Source organism: Buteo buteo, chromosome 2, assembly GCF_964188355.1.
Source record: "Buteo buteo chromosome 2, bButBut1.hap1.1, whole genome shotgun sequence".
Taxonomy (NCBI): Eukaryota; Metazoa; Chordata; class Aves; order Accipitriformes; family Accipitridae; genus Buteo; species Buteo buteo.
In genome coordinates this window covers 455,166-476,594 of record NC_134172.1, presented here as the reverse complement: position 1 = coordinate 476,594, position 21,429 = coordinate 455,166, and the positions used below count along the sequence as shown (strand labels likewise).

At 51.6% G+C, this 21,429-nt stretch overlaps 1 protein-coding gene and 1 long non-coding RNA gene across 3 annotated transcripts; both read right to left on the bottom strand.

Annotated features, from left to right (window-relative positions):
- Positions 1–303: 303 nt before the first annotated feature.
- On the bottom strand, positions 304–9,230 carry ASB10 (ankyrin repeat and SOCS box containing 10). 2 transcript variants are annotated; one of them, XM_075042446.1, is made up of 5 exons: positions 8,803–9,230; positions 3,738–4,005; positions 2,677–3,181; positions 1,211–1,324; positions 304–951 (listed from the first exon to the last, which is right to left on the bottom strand). In XM_075042446.1, exons 1-5 carry the CDS (start codon positions 9,113–9,115, stop codon positions 766–768), a joined length of 1,386 nt encoding a protein of 461 aa, XP_074898547.1. In that variant the 5' UTR covers positions 9,116–9,230; the 3' UTR covers positions 304–765. The 2 variants fall into 2 exon arrangements, with proteins under 2 accessions (XP_074898547.1, XP_074898555.1); XM_075042454.1 differs by lacking the exon at positions 8,803–9,230 and adding an exon at positions 5,271–6,323.
- Positions 9,231–17,506: 8,276 nt separating this feature from the next.
- LOC142037850 (uncharacterized) lies at positions 17,507–21,196 on the bottom strand. Its single transcript, XR_012652449.1, has 3 exons — positions 20,817–21,196; positions 18,451–18,562; positions 17,507–17,654 (listed from the first exon to the last, which is right to left on the bottom strand). It is a non-coding gene; the product is annotated as an uncharacterized LOC142037850 (long non-coding RNA).
- Positions 21,197–21,429: the final 233 nt, after the last annotated feature.

The following is a 21,429-nucleotide window of genomic DNA, read 5'->3' as shown; positions in this document are numbered from 1 at the left end:
CCAGGGGACCAGCGTTCTCATGGCATGCTTCCTCCTCACCCCATTGAAGCCCTTGGTGCTGGCACAAGCACTGCTGTCCTGCCCCAAGCTGCAAAGCCAGGCAACCCCGGACATTGTACCTGCATGGGAAGTGTTTGTTTGGGAGGCCTCAGCCTCACACCCACCACACATTTCCCTATGTCTTCTGAGAGGCAGATGGCTGTGTAGGTCTGAGAGTGTACATGCCACTACGCATGGCATGTCACATGGATGAGCTCTGTCAGGATAGTCTTCAAGGCAAGGCAGAAGTTGTACTCTGGTAGGTATAGAGAAAGACTAGGGTTTATTCCAAACACCTTTGGGTACAAACTGTAAACAACATGACTAAAGACAGGATCCCAACAAATGCCCAGGGCCCCAGAGCTGCCCGGTTCAGGTTAGACTTTGTAGATTTGGGATAGGGAGACTGATACCATACAACTAAAACTGCGATCAATGCAGTGTATTTGCTCTTTGTCACACAAAATGCCCTAATGCCCATATCTTGCTTTTCTTAGTGAGTCTGGAGTTTGTCCTGATTAGTACGGGTAAACAGAATGCTCCAAAATATGTGCATGAGGCGGAGCACAAGGCTGGGACAAGGACACAGCGACAGGTTTGGCACAGAGGCTGACATGGCTGGCAGGAGGTGTGCGAGGGGAAGGGGTTAGCTGGGAAGGCATAGGCTGCACTGGCAGGGATGGAACATCTGCAGAGAAAGGCACAGTAGGACTGGAACCACAGCCCTTAGTAGAGAACGTCCTCGAAGCTGAGCAGCAGGAAACGGTGCAAGGCACTTGGCAGGTGCAGCTGAGACAGGACCAGAAGCAACCGGCCCTCCAGGAAGGTCCTGAGTGCGCAGCGAGCCAGGTGCTGCAAGGAGCGAGGTCTTTGCTCCAGGGAGAAAAGTGACTGGTAGAAACGTGGGTATTTCTACAGAGAGAAAAGAGAGGACCAGAGGCAGATAAAGCTGAAGATATCACACTGGGAGCAGAGGTAGAACCAGAGATCCCTTTACCTTAGTTGCTATGGTGCATCCTCCCTATTCCCCAACAGCATCACCCCTGTGCCCTGCAAATCTCCTCGCAGCCCTGTCCTGCCCCAAACCCCCCCTCAGCCCCAAGCCTCCTCTGGTACCCTGCCGCGGTAGCCCGGCTGCATGTTCTCCAGCCGGCAGCATGCATTCCCTCACCTGTACAACCTCCGCAGGAACCGCTTCCACCCAGTCCTCGGAGATGCGGACGTGATCATAGCTGTTCATCAGCGCCTCAATGACACGCGGGCAGGCGTGGCAGTACCGCAGCACCTGCGCCAGGGAAAAAGCAGATGAACACCGCCTTTGGGCAAGGTTCTGCAAGCCCCACCCTCGCCTCCTAAAAAGCTGCTCAAAACCAGCCTCGGTAAATCTAGGGAACTAATGTCCTTCCCTCATGCTGTCCCAGGAGATCAAACCCACTACATGGTGGGAAATGCCAGAGCACCACTCCTGCAAAAGAGGGTGACTGAGCCAACACCCAGCACGCACAGCAGTTGCATTCAGCACAGCCGGGTCCCCACAGCCGCTGCTCAGATGCAGGGACTAACATACTTGGCTGGGATGCAGATCTCCTTCATCTGCCTCACTGCTGCAAGTAGCTCATATGCAACCAACACTCTGCTTTATGCCAGGCTCCTTTCCCTGCATTTTTCTAGTTAGAGCACGAGCCATTCTGGGGCAAGGACTGACAACCATTTTGTGTGCAGCAAGCCTAAGGCATACCATGCCTCTGTTGAGGGCTACACAGGGGTCTCAGGGACGTACTGTGCCTGTTTAGCATGGGGCTGCAGAGACATCCCGCATCTGTGCTGTGTGCAATGGGTGTCCTAAGAAGTACTGTGCCCGTGTTAGCTGCTACACAGAGCCCCAGGAAGACATCGCACCTATTTTGTGCAACACACCTCTGGTGTGTACCATGTCCACGTAGGTGCAAATGACACACTGGTGCTGTGTATCTTACACCACCAGTGTGGCCTTTGGAGCACACCCCACCCACGCATAGCTGCACAGAGGCAGATCCCCCCCGGCTCTTGGCTCCCACTCCCTACGGCCCAGGCCAGCAGTAGCTGTCAGAGTCTATTCCGGCTGTAGGAGTGATCCTCATTATCTGGCGTTAATAGGAGATTAATTAGTGTTAATTGTTGATTTTCCTGTATTTTCCCAAAGGGGAGAGCAATCTGCTGATCTCCGGGCTGGGTAATTATTGCACTGCTCAGGAATTAAGACAGGAAATTAACCCTTTGTTTGCTGGTGTCTTGCAGAGAGAGCATGAGCTGGAGGGTATGTCCCAAAGAGGAAACACATCCCCTGAGAGGAAAAGGGCCAACGCTTTCCAGGGCAAGTGATTATGGAAACTGGGTAAGTACTGTCCACACAGCTTAACAAACAGAAGCAGGAGAGGCCTACAGGAGAACATACCCCAGGAGAAAACTTCAGGGAATCCCTTACCAGTAACACCAATTCCCCCTCCCCCAGCCCCTGGGAAGAGAGAGGGAGGACAGCAAGCAGGCTGGCACAGAACAAGCCCTGCTGTGACAGAAACATCCCTGCTCTCACCGGGGCCCTGATGGTCACAGCCTTCCCTTCCCACCATGCTCCCAGCACAGCTGTGAGCCCCACACCTTGAGGAGGGAGCCAGGCCAGATGCGGATGGCACCGTAGTTGAGCAGGGCTCGCACCACAAGCTCCGGGTGGTGCTCCAGCTTGTAGGCAGTTGCTTGCAGGATATTGTGCAGTGCCGTGTTGCCACTGTAGTTCATGACGTTGACATTTGCACCCCGGGCCAGCAGTAACTCTGCTACTTGAGCATTGGCGTTCTTGCAGGCCAGGTGAAGTGGGTGCTGACAGTCCCTATCTGCAGCATTGATGCTAGCACCACTTTCCACCAGCAGCTGGCAGACCCGGTAGTAGCGGTCCATGTCCTGGGGTTGGTGGGGCTGAGCACAGGCAGCATTCAGTGGCGTCTGCCCCTCCTCATTCTTTGCCTCCAGCTCTGCGCCATAGCGCAGAAGCAGCTGGACGTGGTCTGTTAGGCCATGTCGTGCTGCTATATGCAGTGCTGTGTCATCTTCCTCCTCAGTCCGACTGTTGACACTGGCGCCATGCTGCAGCAGCTGCTGGACGCACCTATGTGGGCCAAGATGATTCAGTGACAGGCTCTCATCTCTGGCTCCTACCCTTCCTCCCACCCCACATGTCTGTACCATCCCATGGCTTTTGCTTTTCCCAAGAGTCCAAAAATCTCTGCCCCTCATGCCCTGGAGCAGTGGTTTTAAGCCAGGATGACTGGTGAGCAGAGATACTGCCATCCTAATTCTAGCCAACTCACCGCAGATCTTTAACAATGTGTCGTCACACCCAGAGTCTGCTCCCACACCCCACAGAGGCCTGTTTGCACAGCTCGTGCCCCGAGCTTCGCAGTGTGAACCATCAGCTCTGCATTGCTGGTGGGTAGCAAGACAGCCAGCACCAAGTTCAGCTGCATCAGCTGAGGACTAGAGCTTGCAGTCATCTGTTGGACTTCAGAGGTAATCCTGGTCCAGGAACAGGCAGTAAGGCCACCCCATTCAGCAGCCATTGCTGCAACCACCAGCCCACCTGCAGGGATGAGTAGGGACGCCTTCTACATAGGATGAGGCTCAAGGGGGAGGGAGGCCTACTGTGTCCCCTGGGCAGAACTCACTCGATGGAGTCTGGGCTCTTGCAGAGGTGCAGGGGCTTGTAGCCATCCTCAGAGACAGCCTCAGGGTCAGCACCAAAGCTGAGCAGCAGGCGCACACACTCTGTGCTGGGTGCTGCACAAGCCTCATGCAGGGCAGTCTTACCCCCTGGTGCAAAGTTGACGGCAGCTCCCCTGAGCAGCAGGAGCCGCAGGCAGTCTGTGTAGCCCCGGCTGGCTGTGATGTGCAGAGGCGTGGTGAGCTCCTGCTCATAGTTCAGAGACCACAGTCCTGCAGGGAAAGAGAGGTCAGGGAGCCGCATCCAGCCACAGTGCACAAAAGCACTGGGCCCAGACCTGCCCTTTCCCCTGGGGTACCTGATGTACATCCCCCCTTGAGAGACTCGAGTTTCCCTTCAAGGGACTGCCTCTTCCCTTCTCTACAAGGTCGCTGCCTTTGGACTGGCCTGCCAAAGGCAAAGATCTGGGGGTGACTCTTACACTGCACAGCCATGCTGACAAGAAGCTCGAAGGAGCAGGAGCCTTGGGGTAGAGGCTGTTCCCAGAAAGTGTGCTTTTCACCTGCAGGTCAGTCATGCAGCACAGGGTTTCCGTTGACAGAGGTACAGCAGATGAAGGGCCTGGGGCACAGGCAGGGCTGAAAGCAGCAAGGTGGCTGGGAAGGCCACCATGCATGAAGCACCACAAAGACAAGGAGCCAGGCAGTAAAACAAAGAGGTGCTGGAGCAGGCTGCCACGCACACAGGGGATTCAGACAAGCCCTGAGCATGGTGCAGACAAGCAAGCTTCAGCAGAGATGGACATCTAGGGCCTAGGAGAGGGCAAGGGGCTGAAACCTGCCAACTCTCAAAGATGCTGACCCAGCTGGAACCATTGCTGAACTGGTGCAGTCTGCTGGCAAACAGCCTGCAGCTGTTACAGGAAAAGAGCTCCTTAAATCATGCTTCTTGCTGCCCATCCAGGCTGGGCTGGAGGACCACATCCCAGCCTGCGTGACATGTTCAACACTACATCCCTCTCACCTCTTTCTCGCAGAAGCAGCACGCAGTCAACCGTGTTTCACAGGGCCAGGTTCAAACCGAACCATCCTGAGGACCTAATGCAGGGCTGTGACAATTCGTTGCCCAGCACAACCCACAGAGGGAACCAGCAGCGCAGCACAGGCTGCACACAGACAGAACAGGCACGCAGAGTCAGGCTACCAGGCCAGTCGCAGAAGGAATACGACCTGGAGCTTGAATCTCCTTTGCCCATTGTGGGAACCCAAGCAGTTTCCAAGCATTTGCACAATCCTTGCTAGAAGGGCCGGGTACCCCAGACGCACCTCACGCTGCCAGACACATGCACACCCTCCCACAAGCGGCACAGGGGAACCCAACCCCATCCCAGAGCTCTCACTGCCATCCCGACTCCTCTGTAACCCAAACAGCACCCGTAACACAGTCCCAGAAATAGTAATGCCCTGCAGCGCAAGCAAAAGGCTCCAAGCCCCCGTCCGGCTGGGCCACGCTGCCTGCCCACTGCCCCCCTGCGTACTCAGCCGGCGGAGGTTGAAGCGGTAGTTTTTCCACTCTTCCAGGTCACTGGTGTCAAACACGGCATTGGGACTCAGGTTGTTCTGAGGGTCGCTGAGGATCTCGGCCACAGTCCCCCGATCCCCAGTCAGCAGGGCCTGCCAGTAGGCCTGGGCAGGGCCATCTGCCTTCCGCGTGCAAATGGGCTCCTGACTCTTGCCTCCTCTGCCGGTGATGCTGCCCATGAGGCAGCACCCAGACCCTCCACAGAAATGAGGGCAGGACCTGCTGCTGCCTTCCCGGCCAGGCTCTGAGCCTGCGGGCACAGCCCCACCGGTGCCCGGTGCCCTGGCTGACAGGCTGCCTGTCAGCCCTGGGCCGCTCCCCAGGGAGGGAGGACATGCCACATCACCGTTTGGCCCAGGCTGGGCACGGCTCGGGTCTCAGCTGTTCTATTCTGGGAAACCTTGTGACCAAGTACTTGGGCCAAGAGGCTGATAAGGACACTCCTCTCGGGCAGCAGTATCTCTGCAGTCACTGGCTGCGAAGGGGAAGTCCCTAGGCAGCGCAGGGTAGCAGAGTAGCCTGAAGGGTAGAAACAGAGACGGGACATCACTACGAAAACAGGGAGGGAAGTAGCCTCATGCCCAACTAGCCTGCTGTCACCCAGTTGCTGCCCAGACCGCAACAGCGCAACCCAGCTGCCTCCATGCACCAGCAGCACGCCTTTGTCCGGCCCTTGGCTCCACGCACACCTCCAGCACTGCACACCCATTTGCTAGTTCCACCCAAGCCCTTGGTATTAGACAGGTTTTTAAACAAGCCACAGGAAAGTTCTTTTTAATCAAAGCTTAAAGCCAAAGGACAGGTAGAAATAAGTACAAGGATGGGAAACTGTGCATTACAAGTGAAGTAAAACCATAGAAGGTAACTTTCCGTTAGACCCCCTTCCTGCTTTTCCTTGAAATTCAGCCTTGCAGAGAGCTCCTGCATGGTTTTAGTACTCCCTTTCCCATCCTCTGACAGTCCCCTCACTCAGGGTTCCTCACAGCTGTCCTTTCACCTGAGATGGCATTTTCCCCTGTCCCCACGTAGTTGTATAAACCCACCCTGCCCCTACTTTGGTTACAGAACAGCGCACTTTGCTCACAGTTCATCAGCATTGCATGCATTTTGTTCAGACCATATGTTCTAAAGAACACATCAAACTGCATGGAAGACTAACAGTGTTTAGTTTAATTTTGTGTCGTGGAACTATTCAAATCATGCAGCTGAAAACAAGTGACCCCAATAGACCACCAAGCAACAAATACCTGGGGGACCAGAGAAGAGTGTAAGATAGGGAACTTTACCCTTCTCAGTAATGAAAATAAATGACCAAGTTCTATACTGACAGTCTCCAGCACGCTCAGTCTGTGCAGACTTCACCACCTTGTCTAGCTAAAGTGTAGTATGTGAAAGGGTAAAGAGAGGGAAACACTTAGCAGGCTTTCTCACCTGATGGGATCCTCTATTTCCCCAAAGATATAAGCAGGCATCCCACGAGAGCCCAAGGTTCCCAATCACAAAAGCATCACCAGGGAGGCAAAAGGCTGTGTGAGTTAGTGTCGGTAACACCAAACAATTTACACTTCCTCTGGGCTTCTTAAAATGTCAATAGGGATGACTTGGGAAAAAATCAGGTCACTAGAATCTACTTTTAAGGTCACTGGCTAGGTAAACTTTAAGAAACTGTCCCTACAGGCCAGTGAGATACATAACCAAAGCCTTAGGCAGCATGAAGTTTTGCTTTGGTTTCTGTTCCATACCCTTGTCTGATAAATTTGGTGGTACATTTTTGGTCTGTGCTTGATGAATGATCTTGTTTGGTTGGGTATTTCACATCTTGAGACTTTGGTGAGAAGAGCAATTTCTGTGTGAAGTTGTTGCTTTTACATCAGCTGTTCTGTTTTCTTTGGGGCACAAATCTTTACAGGCAGACTGACTTGCTGTTCAAGTGTCAGTCAGCTCAACATAAGACAGGAGTTAAAATGTACAATTAATATTTTACTGACAAGTGGTCCCAGTTACACAAAGGGTAATACCTTTTGTATTTTTATTCCTAAGTAGACTAAAAATTCAAAACCTGGGTTGCACAAATCTTGGAACTCAGTAAATATTCACTACCCACAAGTAGTAGCACTTGCATCTGCAAGCCCACCCTAGCTGTTTGTCTCTTGCTAGTGTGGATCGCTACAAAACACTCAGTCACGGTCAAGCTTTATCAGTGTGCTCCACAGCTTTGCACCAGCACACTTGAAAAGAACCCACACCTCTGGGAAAGTGGCCTTCAGCAGCAGCTCTTCCATTCTGGCACAGGGGGGCTTTTGCCATCAACCTTCTGTGGAAAAGAGTGGTGCAGTTATGGCCCCTCCACACCCGACACTCCCCGTCTTAAATTCTGGGAGCCTGCCTGCACCACACTACTAACAGAGAGCAGCAAGGACAAGCGCACTTCCAGATTGCTAAGCACATCTCACCCTTTAACACATCAGCTGCGCTGCTTACTGAAACGTTCATAGATGACACTGATGAGAAGGTAAGCAAAAGGGACCAACGAGTGTGGAAGAATGTGTGCTAGCCACAAGATGCATCTGGGCAAGATACAGTGAGGTATACAGATGGGAGGAAACCCAAGGATGACCATCTTCTACTTCCTGTCACTCAGGACAAGCTTAATTCCACCATCTCTCTGGCAGACTAGATTTCTGCTCGCCTTGCCCAATCCATCTCACAGAATAGAACAGTTTGCTGGGTGCAAACCCCACACACGCAAGAAAGCAAAACACCAAATGCTTTTGTTCTAGAGCAAAGACTTCCTCCAGCTGATCACTGTTAACCCTTCCACATCAACCTCCCTGCAGCTTCTCAAAGTCAGTGTTTGGAGCAGGGATCATAATGGGTCTGCTTCACATCTGGATTTCATTACAGCACCAGGTAGATACGGAGCAATTGTGGCTTTGTCCCCAGACAGCTGCCTACAAGGCTGAAGCACAGCCATGCCTCTTCCTCGGGATATGGGCTAAGGTCTGCCTGAAGGGCACTGCTAAGATCTCTCTGCTGTTCCCAAAGCATGTCACAGCCTCCGGTTTCTGATGAACTGGAGTAACAGATGCAACTTAAGACATAAGGCAGGAAAAGCATCCTTATGCCACCTGATGCCTTCTCACCCAAGCACTCTCTCCACCTCAGACATATTTCACATCTATCCCAGCAATCTCTAACACGGCAGTCCTGATGTTGTTCCTCTCCAGCAGCCCCTCCAAGGGCCCTATTCTCACCATTTCCCAGTAGATCTGCCTCTGGTCACCTTCACCAAGCCTGCTACCATTTGTTCTACAGCCCTAGAATCCTCCTTCCTCATCCAAAAGTCTTTCTTCCTAAGTCCCTCTTCCACCACCCTGTCTCCACCACTGGGGATTCCTCTCAAGACTTTTCTCAAGAGTCTGTGCTATTTCTCTAGTCCCCATCCTGGGCACTTTCCATCCCCCCATGTCCCAGCCCTGCACACCCACCAAATTTCCTGCTAGTCCAGCGCAGCTCATCACCCTTGGTCTCGATGACGAGATTGATGGCTGCGCTCTTGGTGAAGTACTTCCGCACCATCTCCAGGTCCCCAGTGAAGAGCGCATTCTGGACCAGCAGATCCCGGCACTCCAGTGGCTCCAAGCGGCTGTTTTGGCATCCCTGGCTAACTGGGCTCAGGCTGCGCTCACTGTGGTGGTACCGAGACCTTATATGCCGAGAGTACTTCTGCTCATCCAGCTGCTCCTCATCCAGCTGCAGCAAGCGCTGTGTGGCAGAGCTGAAGGGAAAGGTGCAGTCCATCACAGGGAACAAAGAGGACAAGCCCGAACCTTACAGCAAACAAGCTGCTGCAGGCAAGAGCCTCTTATCCAAGGCTATGTCCTTTGCAGGTTGCTCCTGGGTTCCAGCTCCCCAGTGTCTGGCTGGATTCAGGCACAGGCCTGACTCACCCAGTATAAATAGTCCTGCTTGGCAGCTCCCCTTCACCACCTCCCCTCCTTCCAAGAGCTTATTTTCAGCTGCTGGATGCAATCATCAGCACAGATTAGGCACGGGAGAGAGGTAGCAGGCAGCTTTGAAACACTCTCTATTGTGCTTGCTTGTGCACGCTGCAAAGTCTCTCTGCTCTGCACCATGCTCCCACTTGGAAAGAAACAGAGCGAGGCAGGGGCAATCACGCTGGGGGGTAATTAGGGAAAGGCCTGCAGCAGAAGTGGTGTCAGAAGTCATAAGAGACTGAGTACAGAGGCCTTCCCCACAGGCAACGCCACAGGGACCAAAAAAACTCTCACAAGCCCCACACATTGCCCTTGAGAACCCAGCATCTTCACTAGGGCAGCAAGATTGGCTGCCTAGACACAGCTGAGCAGAATAAAGGAGGGCACGTGGGCAAGCCCTTGGAAAAACAGCTTGTATAACATGAACCAAGTTTCCTGGCAATAAGGAAGACAGTCTCCCACGCAAACCTCAAGAGGTTGGCAAGCATCTTCAGGCTTTTGAGGGGGGTATGCTCAGCTATGCTATCCACCTCTCCAGCCATAGCGAGTCACATCTGGAGGGGTGAAAGATGCTGAAGCCCCCTGCCCTGCCCCAGTTATCACCGCTCACTCTGCAGGACGTAGAGTGGATCTCACCAGCTAGGACATTGTGGTAGCTTGACATAGGTTTGGGACCTGTTAAACTTTGTTTACTCTCAAATTACTCTCCTGTTACTAACCTGTTAATTGCTGTGTCCCTGCCAACATGAGAACCTTCCAGCTGGGCAGGCTGTGAGTGACAGCAATGGCAACAGGGACTCATCAGCTGCTGTGGGAATTTCAGCTGGTATTCTCTACCCAATCCATAACTGAGAGTGTTTGGGGTCACTGGGGTGACATAGTAGAGACCTGCAAGAGTGCCTGAGGGCTAACAGGGGTAGCTGTGCACCCAAGACCACATGCCTCTACCTGGAACAGCTGCCCTGACCCACTGACTTTCTCCTGGACCATGCTGTCCCACTGGACAAGGTTTTGTCGGAAGCCATCACATTGGCCCACCTGACTTATCTCCTGGACTGCACCATCTATTCTGCAAAACAGGCAAGTTGTGTCACTTGTTAAGATTAAATATAAATGTGACTAGAAGGATTTTTGAGGTTTGGGTGGATTTTTTTGGTTGTTTTTTTTTAGGGCTGAGGGTTCTTGGGGGGGGGGGGGGTGTTGTTGAGTTTCTTTGGGGGGGGGCAGGAGGGAGAGTTGTTTGGGTTTTGTTTTGGTGGTTGTTTGTTTGTTTTTAAATCTGAGCCCATTTAGTCTTTACCCTGTCAACTTGGTTCCAAACTGTGATAGAGTTCTTTCTAGTGTGGCTGTATGTGTTGATCAGACAGGGAGCTAGGCTTTGCTTGTGTTCTTTTTGGTGGCTGTTTCCAGTGCAGAGAAAAGGACTATGTAAGAACTGGGAAGCTGCAAAGGGTCCATGAACAAGTCCCAGGTCTGCTGGCTGCCTTCAAGAGCTGCCAGACATGTTCCCCATTGCCCCTGCACAGATACTCTATGGCCATGACCAGTTTGTAGCATCTCACTGGTGGTGCAGCACTGGGGTCACAGGCACACTTGTTCTCCAGAAGGATGCAGTAGCCGAATCTCCAGCCCCACTTTGGAATCAGTGTTCAAGCTTAACAAAGTGACTGCCCAGGCACAGGTGTAAGAGGAGGGCACATCTAGATAGAACACACTGACCAGAAGGATCTGATGATCCTCAGAAGGGGCTCAGGGCCTGCCTTGCCCCCCTCATTTGTTGCAGGGTCTGCTTAGGAGTCAGGCAGAAGAGGCACTCAGTGGTTCCTCCCTGTGCTCCTCTTCCCTGTCCCATTTCTATAGCAAGACCAGCAAAGAGCTGACAGGTCCAAGAGCTCCCAGACTGATGTAGACACTATGGCAGTAGATGCCACTACTGTAAGGATTTTCATATAAGCTCTGGCTCTCCCTCCAGACACAACCACAGTCCAAACACACATATAGAGACTTCTCCAGCCTCACTCACGTGGTGAGCTTCACCATGCTCACACACCACAGAACCCCATCACAAGTATATCTGTACACATATGCCCAGTGGCTTTGTTTTTCTTCTGTACACACACCCCTCTCAAACCCCCTTCCCACTCAGTGGTTTGTCCCCCTTCTGCACACAGACAGTGGCCAAAACTGACAAACAGCTGTCCTCACCCAAGACAGCAAGTACAGAGCTCATCAGAACTATTTATTATCTTTATTTCCTCCCCCCCCATGCCCCCTCCCCCCTTCTTGTCTTTCCCTTGTGCCTCCTTCACTTCTGCAGTCTCTTGCACTGCCTGGAGCCATCTTTTACCCAGCTCTCTCTTCACTTACCAGTCCTGCAGAGAGAGCAAGTATGCAGGGGGTAAAAAAGGCTGCAAAGGAGGGTCACAGCAAAGAAGATAGAAACGGGTTTGGGGCAGGAGGAAGGGCTAGCCATTTGTCCAAAGCACAAAGGAAATGGGACAAATCAGGCTGAAACCAACTGGAGAAGAGTCAAGCAGGAGAAGGCAGAGGGGAGAGGCTGAATTACCTGCAGACTCCACCAGTCTCCCCTCCCTGTAGATGGGGCGTACCTTGATCAGCAGCTGCAGGAGCTCACATACTTCCACTGCATGCTCCTTGGACAGCTGCAGGATGTGACACTATCAGCAGCAATGCACACAGCTTGCACTATGTGGCCTTGGCTATAGCCATCTGACACCTTGACCAGGGTCCTAATGCCCAAGCTGCCGGTAAGAACATCCCACTCGCTTTTGGATCAGTCACTGCCAGGTCTCTGAACAAAGCAGAGAGCCCATGAGAAGACACCATGGCAGGAGGGGTGGAGAGAGCATGACAAATAGCCAGTCTCCTCTGGCCAGAAGAGGGGCTCAGCACAACAGGCCCAACTTCGGGAACTTGGATACAGAGAAGGCTGGATTCTTTTAGGGATGAGGAAAAGGAGAAACTAAGGAGAACTTTTAGTTTCTCTCCAACCTGTCTTTCCACCTCCTACTGCTCCTGTCACTGTAACCAAGGCCATCATCCTTCCCCCAGCCATGGGCTTGGGCACAGAATCCAAAACTTCACGCACAGTACTGTTCATGCACCCTATAAACATCCAGGAAAGGATCTAGGAGAAACACCCTGACTGCTGGGCTGAGGCCAGGTCCCTAGTCATCACACCCAGAATGCTGGCAGAGGGCAGGCAGTGCTTTCGCACTCAGGCAGTTTCACAGACCTTGGGCTGAGCGGGTGTGCGTTTCTGCCTTTGCACCAGCTACCCTGGAGATTTCCTCCTATTCCCAAGGCTAACAACAAAAATACCAAAACCACCCCACCACAAAAAAAAACAAACCAAAAAACACCACCAAAAACCCCACCAAAACCAAACAACAAAACACAAAACCACCAAAACACAAAAACCACAAAGCACAACCAACCACACACACACACACCCTCCTCCCAGCAGAGCCTTTCTTTCATGTTTGATAGAGCTCTGGCATCTGCCCTGGCCCCACAGCAAAAGAGGTCCTTTACTTGCTCTGCCTGACAGGTCACAGGAGGGAAGTCAGGACCATCTGTCCCCTCAGCACTGTCATCTGGCAGGAGTTGTCCAGCTACTGGCACAAAGCTTTACCTTCAAATCCAGTTTACTGAACCCACTCACTGCACACTCCATAGTGGGCTGCATAGTCTGGGTGAGGAAAAAAGCAGGCTCCTCCTCACTGGTTTTGTATAATACCTTCAGATCAGGTGCACAAGGGCCTGTCTGATGCACAGATCAGCAGCACCCAATCCTCTGGCCCCAGTGATTTCAGGGCATTTAGCAAGTCCTTCCTCAGATCCTTTGGATCTGTCTGTGAGGAAGAAGAGGGTCCTCAAAGGTCAGAGTGAAGGGGATCAGGTGCAATCGCATGACCCAAGGCTGACCAGAGGGAAGAAGATGCACATCCTTGGGGGGGGGGGAAGTGTTGCAATTTTTTTCAGCTGTCTGCTTCTAAACATTGTTGCTCTTACTGCAGAAGATTTGTTTTATCTCTTGCTAAATCATCGATTTGTTTTATGATTACACCTGCCTTGTGTCTGGAGACAAGATGAACAGAGTGAAATCAGAAATGTTACAGTGTATTTCTTGTATGATATAACAGAGCATGAGAGACATGTTGGAACATCTCAGAAACATTAGAGGAGTTCAGAGGATCAAGTCCTGTCTGCAGGTTTGCATGGGGTCAGAGGCTGACAGTCATTGCCTTTTGGAAAAGCACTCCCTAGAGCACACACAAGCAACCACCCCCAACCCACCCACCCCCTCTAGATGTGGGGACCACCCACTGTTGGTACACCTCCAGACATCACACCTTCCCCACAAGAAGCAGTAATTAAGGACAGAGCAAGGAGAACAAGGTTGAGTGGATAACTCCATCTATCTCCCCATGAGAGAGATGTTAAAACAAAACTGAGGTAACCAGCCCCACAGCAGCTACCCAAATTGGTATAAAGAGACAAGGTGGAAATGTGTCCACAATGTGGGACAGAACAAGGGTGTTGGAACTGGAATCTCTAGCCCAACAGTAATGCAAGTGTGTCCATTTACACATGCTCATGTGCATGACAAAGCATGTCTGACCCCAGAAGACAGACTTAGGGAGAGTACCTTATTACTCACAAAGTAATCTGTGTAAACTACAAGCCTAAAGATGTAGCATACGGCCCTATCAGGTCAGAGGCTACCCAGGAAACCATGATTTTATGCAGATATTAGCTGCTGATATACATTAACATGATGTATTAAATGCTGCCACCTTCAAAACGTCCTGATGACACAGAGTAACACTGGAGCCCATACTGTGCACTTTGTTTTCAAGTCTTGAACTATTAGCTCTTCATTTTCTACCTTAAGCATTAATAAATGCTGGTTTTGTTTTACTGTTAAACCTGCTGGGTATACAGAAGCTGCTGCACTGGATTGAAGCCAAAAGCAAAGTACACACCTCTACAATACAGTAGATGAAAGGAAAGAGGGATCCAAAAGAACTTGTACCCTGAGCATAAGGGGGACCAGCAGCTAGATCCTGCTAGTCTGCAAAAGGTTAATGCAATAACTGTTGTAGACAGATGCTGCTGTTTTGGGAAAGCCTTTACTCCAGCAAGCACAAAGAGTCCCTTCTGTAAGCAGAGGTAGCAGAGAGAGACCTCACAGAGCTTCAGACCAGGCTCCAAGGAAAGGATAAGTAGAACGTGTCTGATCCAACATTACTGAGCTGAAGCCTTCATTCAGAAGTAGGGCCATGAGATGTGGGAACTGAGTTAGAAGACCCTCTTGTGGGTAGAGAAGGTTGTCCTTCAAACATATCTCGGGACTGCTCTTGCACAGCAGGACATGGGTTGGAGCAGTAGCCGCCCTCACTAATACCTTCTCTGCTGCTCAGGAGCAACTTGCTATGGCAAAAAGTCATTCAGAAGAGCTTTCCAGGCTGACTCACTTCTGACACAAGCAAGCCAGCTTCTCATGGCAAAGGTCCTGACAAGGACAGCACATGGCAGGGATTGTGAATTGCATTATTAGAAATTGATGGGTTTCTAACCCAGCTGGAAGGGAAGTTTGAATATACATACTGACAGCCCACCTATCTCTCTCTAGGTTTTACCTCATTCTCCCCAGAAGATTTCTTACAAAATTAATTTTCTTCATTCCCAACCCAGATTACTGACAGCTGCAGCAACTTTGCTAGCTGCAGTGTCAGAAGCAGGTGACAGAGGCCTTAACCACAGCTAGAGTATGGGGGTCTGAGTGGGGAATACCAGCAGAGACTTAGCCCAAACAGTCAATTCCAGGTGATCCAGTCCCAACTCTACCCACAGCCTTGCTCAATTACTAGTTCACTAGCTATGCATTCCTACCCATGAAACACAGGGCTCTTTTCCTGACCTTACTGCCTTCTTTGCCTCATGTGGCTTCTCATCTTCTTGGTCCACTGCCACATTCAGTACCTGTGACTCTTCTCTCAACAGCTCATCATTAATCTGGAGAAAAGACAACCTCAACATAGCACCTGGTAGACTCCTCGTTCCCCTCTAACACCCCACTGTTCTTCAGCTCTAACCAGGAACACTGTCCCTAGAGGCCACAGCACACGTTAGTCATTCCCAGCCTAACTCCCTCCAACACATGGACGCAGGTTGCACAGAGCAGTGGTAAGTTGAGCTTTCTCTGGGAAGAAACAGTCATGAACACCTTCCTAAGCCTGAGGGCTCTGCTCTCGAACCTCATGAATCACAAAAGCCTTTCCATTCCCCTTCAGCATCTCCAAGCAAAACACCTACAGTTGCCAAATAAGAAGGTCCACAGGGCACATTCAAGACAATGAGGGCCCACACCCCTCATCTGCAGGCAAATCTCTTTTTACACCTCTTTTCTGTGTCTTGATCAGCTTCAGGTCATAGCGCTGGACTCGGTCTGCAAAGATGGGGCAGCTGAACTTCACCAGACTCCTTCTATCAGCTCCATTTTGCCCTACCTCCCAAAGGCACTGTGGCTGTTACCTTAGGTCTCCCTATCTCCATACCACATCTATCAGGAGAACATCTCATCACATCTGATCCCTTCATTCATTGTCATGTCATGCCCTCCCTGCTTGCATTTCAGCCCACTGCCACTACCAGGGAAGAACTGCTGCCTTCCCCACAGCAGAGCCCACCCTGTTCCCTACAGCACCTCTGAGCCATCCCCTTGGGAGGGCAGCTGCACAGGCAGCTCACAGACATGCAACACAGCCTGGCTTGGATGAGCTGAACCACAATACACATGAAAAATAAAGCTTAGCAGACAGAGCAGCCAGGTTCTCCCCACCTCCAGACAAGACTCTGGGTCTCAGCAAGGAAAGCCAAGCATCCCATGCATGTGCAAATCCAAATGCCTGTATTTGGCATTGCCCACCGTCCACACCAAGACGTGCTAATAAGCAAGCACCTGGAAACCCAAGATGGGCTCATGCCTCTTGCACCACAGCTGTGGCCACAAGAAGCGGCAAGCAGAGAGCAGATACCCAAAGCCCTACACGTAGAAGACAAAGTATAGTGTCCTGAAGAATAAACCCACCACAGACAGTTCTATTCTTTGAAAGCAAGGCTAAGGTTTCAGCTGAAGCCTTACTACTCATAGGCACATGCAGAGGGAGGGAACAATCAGGGCAATACACCACACAAAACCATGTACAAACTCATGCATATAAACCCTGCAAAGTTCCAGCCATTAAGTATCAGCTTCTGGTTTCGTGATCTGTGTTGCATTTACAGCAGCCCCAGTCCCCTCCCAACCACAGCATGCAGCCCCCTTACTTGGACAGTACATTGTGAATGCTCCATTGATTGCTGGCAGGAACATGGATGAAGGCAGCACCTCCAGGCTCAGTGCAAAGCACTTCCTTGCCCCAGATTATATCAGTTACCACCCCTTCAGCATACGGCTGTGGGACTCAACCCCTCCATCCTTAGACCATTCTGCCACATATGTTTCCCAAATGCACTGGAAATTCAGACCCACCAGCCCTGGGGTGGAATGGGACAATTCCACCTTCTGAGAACATCTGCTGCCTCAACCACAGATAGGCCCCATGTTTTATACCCTGCCCTTCCTCCTCCAACTTGACAACCGTTGCCCCTACTCCAGCTTTGCTTCTGCCCTGATATCTGCTCAGCAGTCTTTTCTGAGAAAAGGATGCTAGAGCCATCCATTTCCTATTCAGGAAAGCAGCCAGCAAAGTCACTGTGCAAGGGACATAGATGTCAGAACCCAACATGCCCTTAAGTATACATGGGGGCTTGATCCTCACCCCACTAACGTTTGGTCACAAGGTGGCACCAAGCAAAACCACAGCTGGGACCCTGGCTAGAAGGGGCTGAACATGATCAGGAGGGAGAGGACAAGGGGAGAACACGGAATACTGCTCATGCCACCAAGGCCAAAGGGACAAGGATAAAGTGGTACCAGGAGCCTTGTACTACCACATAGTATTTCTATTTTGCACAGATGGGGAGGACAGTGGAGGGTGCCCATGCAGCAGCTGGAGAGGAATGGGGGTAGAGGAATAGCAGCAAGACTACCCTCCCATTCAGCCACTAGCCAGCATTCAAGGAACCACTGCTGAAGCTGCTGCTCCACCTGCTCCCTCGTGCCTAGACCCTCCAGCTCACACCGCTTCCTGTGGACATTCAAGAGCACATGCAAGAGCTTCATAGTCAGCCTGGCACAAGAGCTGCAACTCTTCTTCCAGCTGTGCCCAGAGCACAGCAGCTGAAAGCCTTGGGGCTGCAGGGTCTGGAGCCTGCAATAACACAATTGCAAGGGCTTGTCAGAAAGTAAGCACGGTTCTACATTGAGCACAGGTAAAGGACAGGACACCTGAGCAGCAGTCCCATCACCAAGCATGCCCCACACATCCCCATTCCAAAGGCCAGCACCCAACTGCTCTGACCATGCCCCTTGCTCCTCTTGCAGCAGATGACACCAGGCCTGCCTTATCAAGTAAATTTCTCCCTAGTGCCAAGCAGAAGCAGCCATGGTGGGGAAGAAACATTAGGAGCATCAGAAAGAGGTTGTGTGGAGTGAGCAGCGTGCGTGTAAACGAGCCTGTAACGAGTTTGTAATATGCATGTGTGGCGCGGCCTGCGCAGCGTCATCACAATGGCACAGGCACTTTCCCGCCTCATTGCCTCCCAAATGGATTTTAAATATCATTCCGAGGACACAATTATTTAAAACGCTGAACTAAACACTCGCTAATGGGAAAACGGCGTGTGGCCTGCAGCAGCCATTCCTCATGGGGCCACTCTGCCCATGTCATCCTCTTCTCCAGCCCCATACCCTGCATGGGGCCACATGGAAGCATCCTCCTCCCACTTGGAGATCGTGCAGGGTACCGCTAGGTAACTGTCCTGAGCCCGGCCCAATACACATTGCTTATGTGAGAACACGCTTTTTGTCCCCATCCCATTTCTGTCCTCAGGCCCCAGAGGAGCACTCTGCCCTGCCCCAAGCTTCTCAGCACTGGAGGCACCACGAGTCAGTCACTGGGGCTCTAACAGTCCCTGGCTGCAGCTCCATATCAGGAAGCACCTTACCAGACAGCAGGTCTTTCAGTCTCCCCCCGTGTTCGGCAGCAGGTAATACAGGGCTATACAAGGAGACGACATTAGAACAAGGATGCGTTCTGACCCCCGTTGTTATACGGCCCTGGAAATTATAGATATCAAATAAGACTTACTTTTTCACATAATTAACTTCTGAATACCTCCCCCACCCCCACTGCACAATCCCAAGGAGGGGAGATGAAGGAAGCAGCATTATTGTTGGCTGCATCCAGGACTCCAGAGTGAACAGAGTATGAAGAGAGAGAACAAGGAAACAAACTATTTGCAACAATTCTTGCTGGGGAGAACATAGACAGAGACACAGCTTCAAGGATGCCATGGATCCTCAGCCCCATTACAGTGCTGGCAGGATCAGGGATAACAGCAATGTGTGTGCTCATGGGGGAGTGTCTGCCTGACCTCTGATCATCACTCATCTCCCATTCTCCAGGCAGGGATTCTGGGCCACCATGAGTTACAGATTCAGAGTTACCATTACTCAGAGACAACAGCCTACCTCAGACCAAACCAGAAAAGGGAAGGGACATAGACCAGCACTGTCCCCACACACCAGCAGCTGAGCACAGAGAGGATGAGAGTACCTTGCTGGAACCCTGGCTGCACTTCAGAGGTTCATATTTTAACAGCCTTGGCATCACCAGAGCTATCTATCACCAGCTCATTTTCCTCTGAGTGCTGAACCATTCCTGCCTATGCTATTTGGAACAGTGTCTAATGATGCACCAGAGCAGCCACCTGGCAGCACTGCTGCCAAGGGACACAACAACATGGGAAGAGAAACGCACAGAGGTCTGCACACTGGTGCCAGCCTCCATCGCCCAAAAAGCTCCCTCCTCTCATACGTGCACCACTCATCATAGACCAGAGAAGATGCTCTGCCTCACGGTCCCCCACCCCATGAGAGAAAAGAGCACATACTCTTAAGCTATTGTGCTCTTACAAAAAGGAAAATAGAGAACACAGGCATTACTGATATTATGAACACTTTGATTCACTTTGACACACTATAGTGTTCTTTTTGAGGGGTTTCAAGAGTGGACCAAGGCAAAAAAAAAAAAAAAGTATGCTTGTAGCTCATGGGATTGTATAGGTTGGCAAGAACAAATCAGACGGACATAGACATGGGGCCAGGGACATGCAACATGACAATGCTGCAGTGTTGCAGCACTAAGAACTCACTGGGAGACTTGCAAGGACACATGCAGACCTGGAAAAAGACAGACTCACACGGACCAAGGCAGTCCCAGGACACTTCGGAAGAGTGCCTGTATGGGATCCGAGTTAAGGTTTGCTTTTTACTGTGACATCAGTGCATCTGCGTCATTCTCACAGTGACCAATTTCTTGTGAATCCCTGCTGGTTGGCAGAGTCTACCCCCTCCTCCCAAAACAACTTCATTCAGATGTCACCTGATCCACTAGAGCATCATGGCACAAACAGGGCATGGAGCCACAAGGCCAGTCTGGAAGAAGCTGAGCTGTGGAGCAGTCCTTACAAAAGCTAATCTGTGGTAAGCATGCAGAGTGATCCCTCAGGAAAGGAAGACTGTGTACAACATCCTGTGCAGGTATATCAGGGCAGCTCCATGGGGACATACTGTGGGGAAACAAGCAGCATGATGCCTGCACAGCAAAAGATGAACCTATCCCCATATGTGAAATGCAAAAAAAAAAAAAAAAAAGACAATCTGTGCAGGTTCAGTGCAGAACTCATCATTCCAAGAGCAACCATCTCCTTCTGCCTCTCAAGGCTGGTGCATCTACACTGCAGGCTGCCCTTCCACATCTGTGGGGAAATGCAGGGATGTAGTAGGAGGGACACGAGGCCAATCACCAACCCCATTCTTCCAACCTTTGGGGCAACTGGGGAGGGGGTGGGGAGGAGAAGACATGAAGCGGCATGCACAGATCGCAGTATTGGAGAATCAAGCACCACTAAAGCCTCACTCCTCTTGGGCTCACCTAGTGCTAGATGCTCTACCAGACACTTCCAGAAGACAGCCGCCCACCCACACAGATGGGCTGTTACCTGCTAAGAGAGCCGGGATATTACAGAGTGAAGTTGCATGGTCCACATGCCCACTTATTGCTGGGCAGCACCAGCCTCCTGCCCATGCAGTGCAATATATTTGACATCAGGTAGTCAGAGAGAACCACCTCCAGGGCAGAAGCAGAACTGCAGTTCCAAGCTGTTCATGAGCACTCTCCATCCCACAAAAACCAAGACTGCACATCCTAAGCTAGGGAAATGGGAGTGCTGCTGGAAAGGGAAGCAAACACAGACGCTGTGGCCTAGGGAGCAATAGAACAGACTGGGCCAGGAGATGGACTGCTCACCTCCTAGATGCAAACGGCAGCCTGCTCACAATCCCGCTCTTTGGCCAGACTCTCCCAGGCCTGCCTCTGACGTGCTGGATCCGTCCGAGTCTCCCCCATGAACCTGGCTCACAGGCAGGTCTGACACAGGCGCTCTGCCACCTGCACCAGCTGCACAGCCTCCCCCCACAGCACAACCGGCCGCAAGGGCTGGAGGAAAGAAAAGCAGTACAGCCCTGTTGGGCGAGATGCTGCTGCAACACCTGCACCAGGACCAGTTCCGGCTTGCAGGCAGGGTGCTGAAGAAAAGAGCCCTCTTCAATGCCGTCCTACAGTCAAAGGGAAACAGAGCACCCAGTACAACCCCTTCCCTCCCTCCCCCAGCCAGCCCCACACCATAGCAACAGGGCTGGGACTGAAGGAAACGTGCTCAGTCCCAGTTCTGCTGCCTCCTGGACTCTCTCCAGGAGCATCACGTACATCTTGTCTGGCCCACGCTACTGAGCCAGACTGACCCCAGTCAGACACAGACAAGCACCCGTCAGAGCTCCACAGCTCACAAGACTCAGCATCACCTCACAAGCCTTGTGAAGTCCAGGATTGCCCCACATACTGTCACCTGGAACCTACCAGA

Bases quoted from the DNA above. Each gene is read 5' to 3' on its own strand.
- ASB10 (XM_075042446.1), bottom strand. From the start codon at position 9,115: ATGGACTGCACCTTTCCCTTCAGCTCTGCCACACAGCGCTTGCTGCAG. The intron at 4,006-8,802 runs GTGGGTGTGCAG...CTTTCCCTGCAG, and splicing joins CTGGACTAGCAGGAAATTTG to GACTGTGGTCTCTGAACTAT. The intron at 952-1,210 runs GTGAGGGAATGC...TTCTCTCTGTAG, and splicing joins TTCCTGCGGAGGTTGTACAG to AAATACCCACGTTTCTACCA.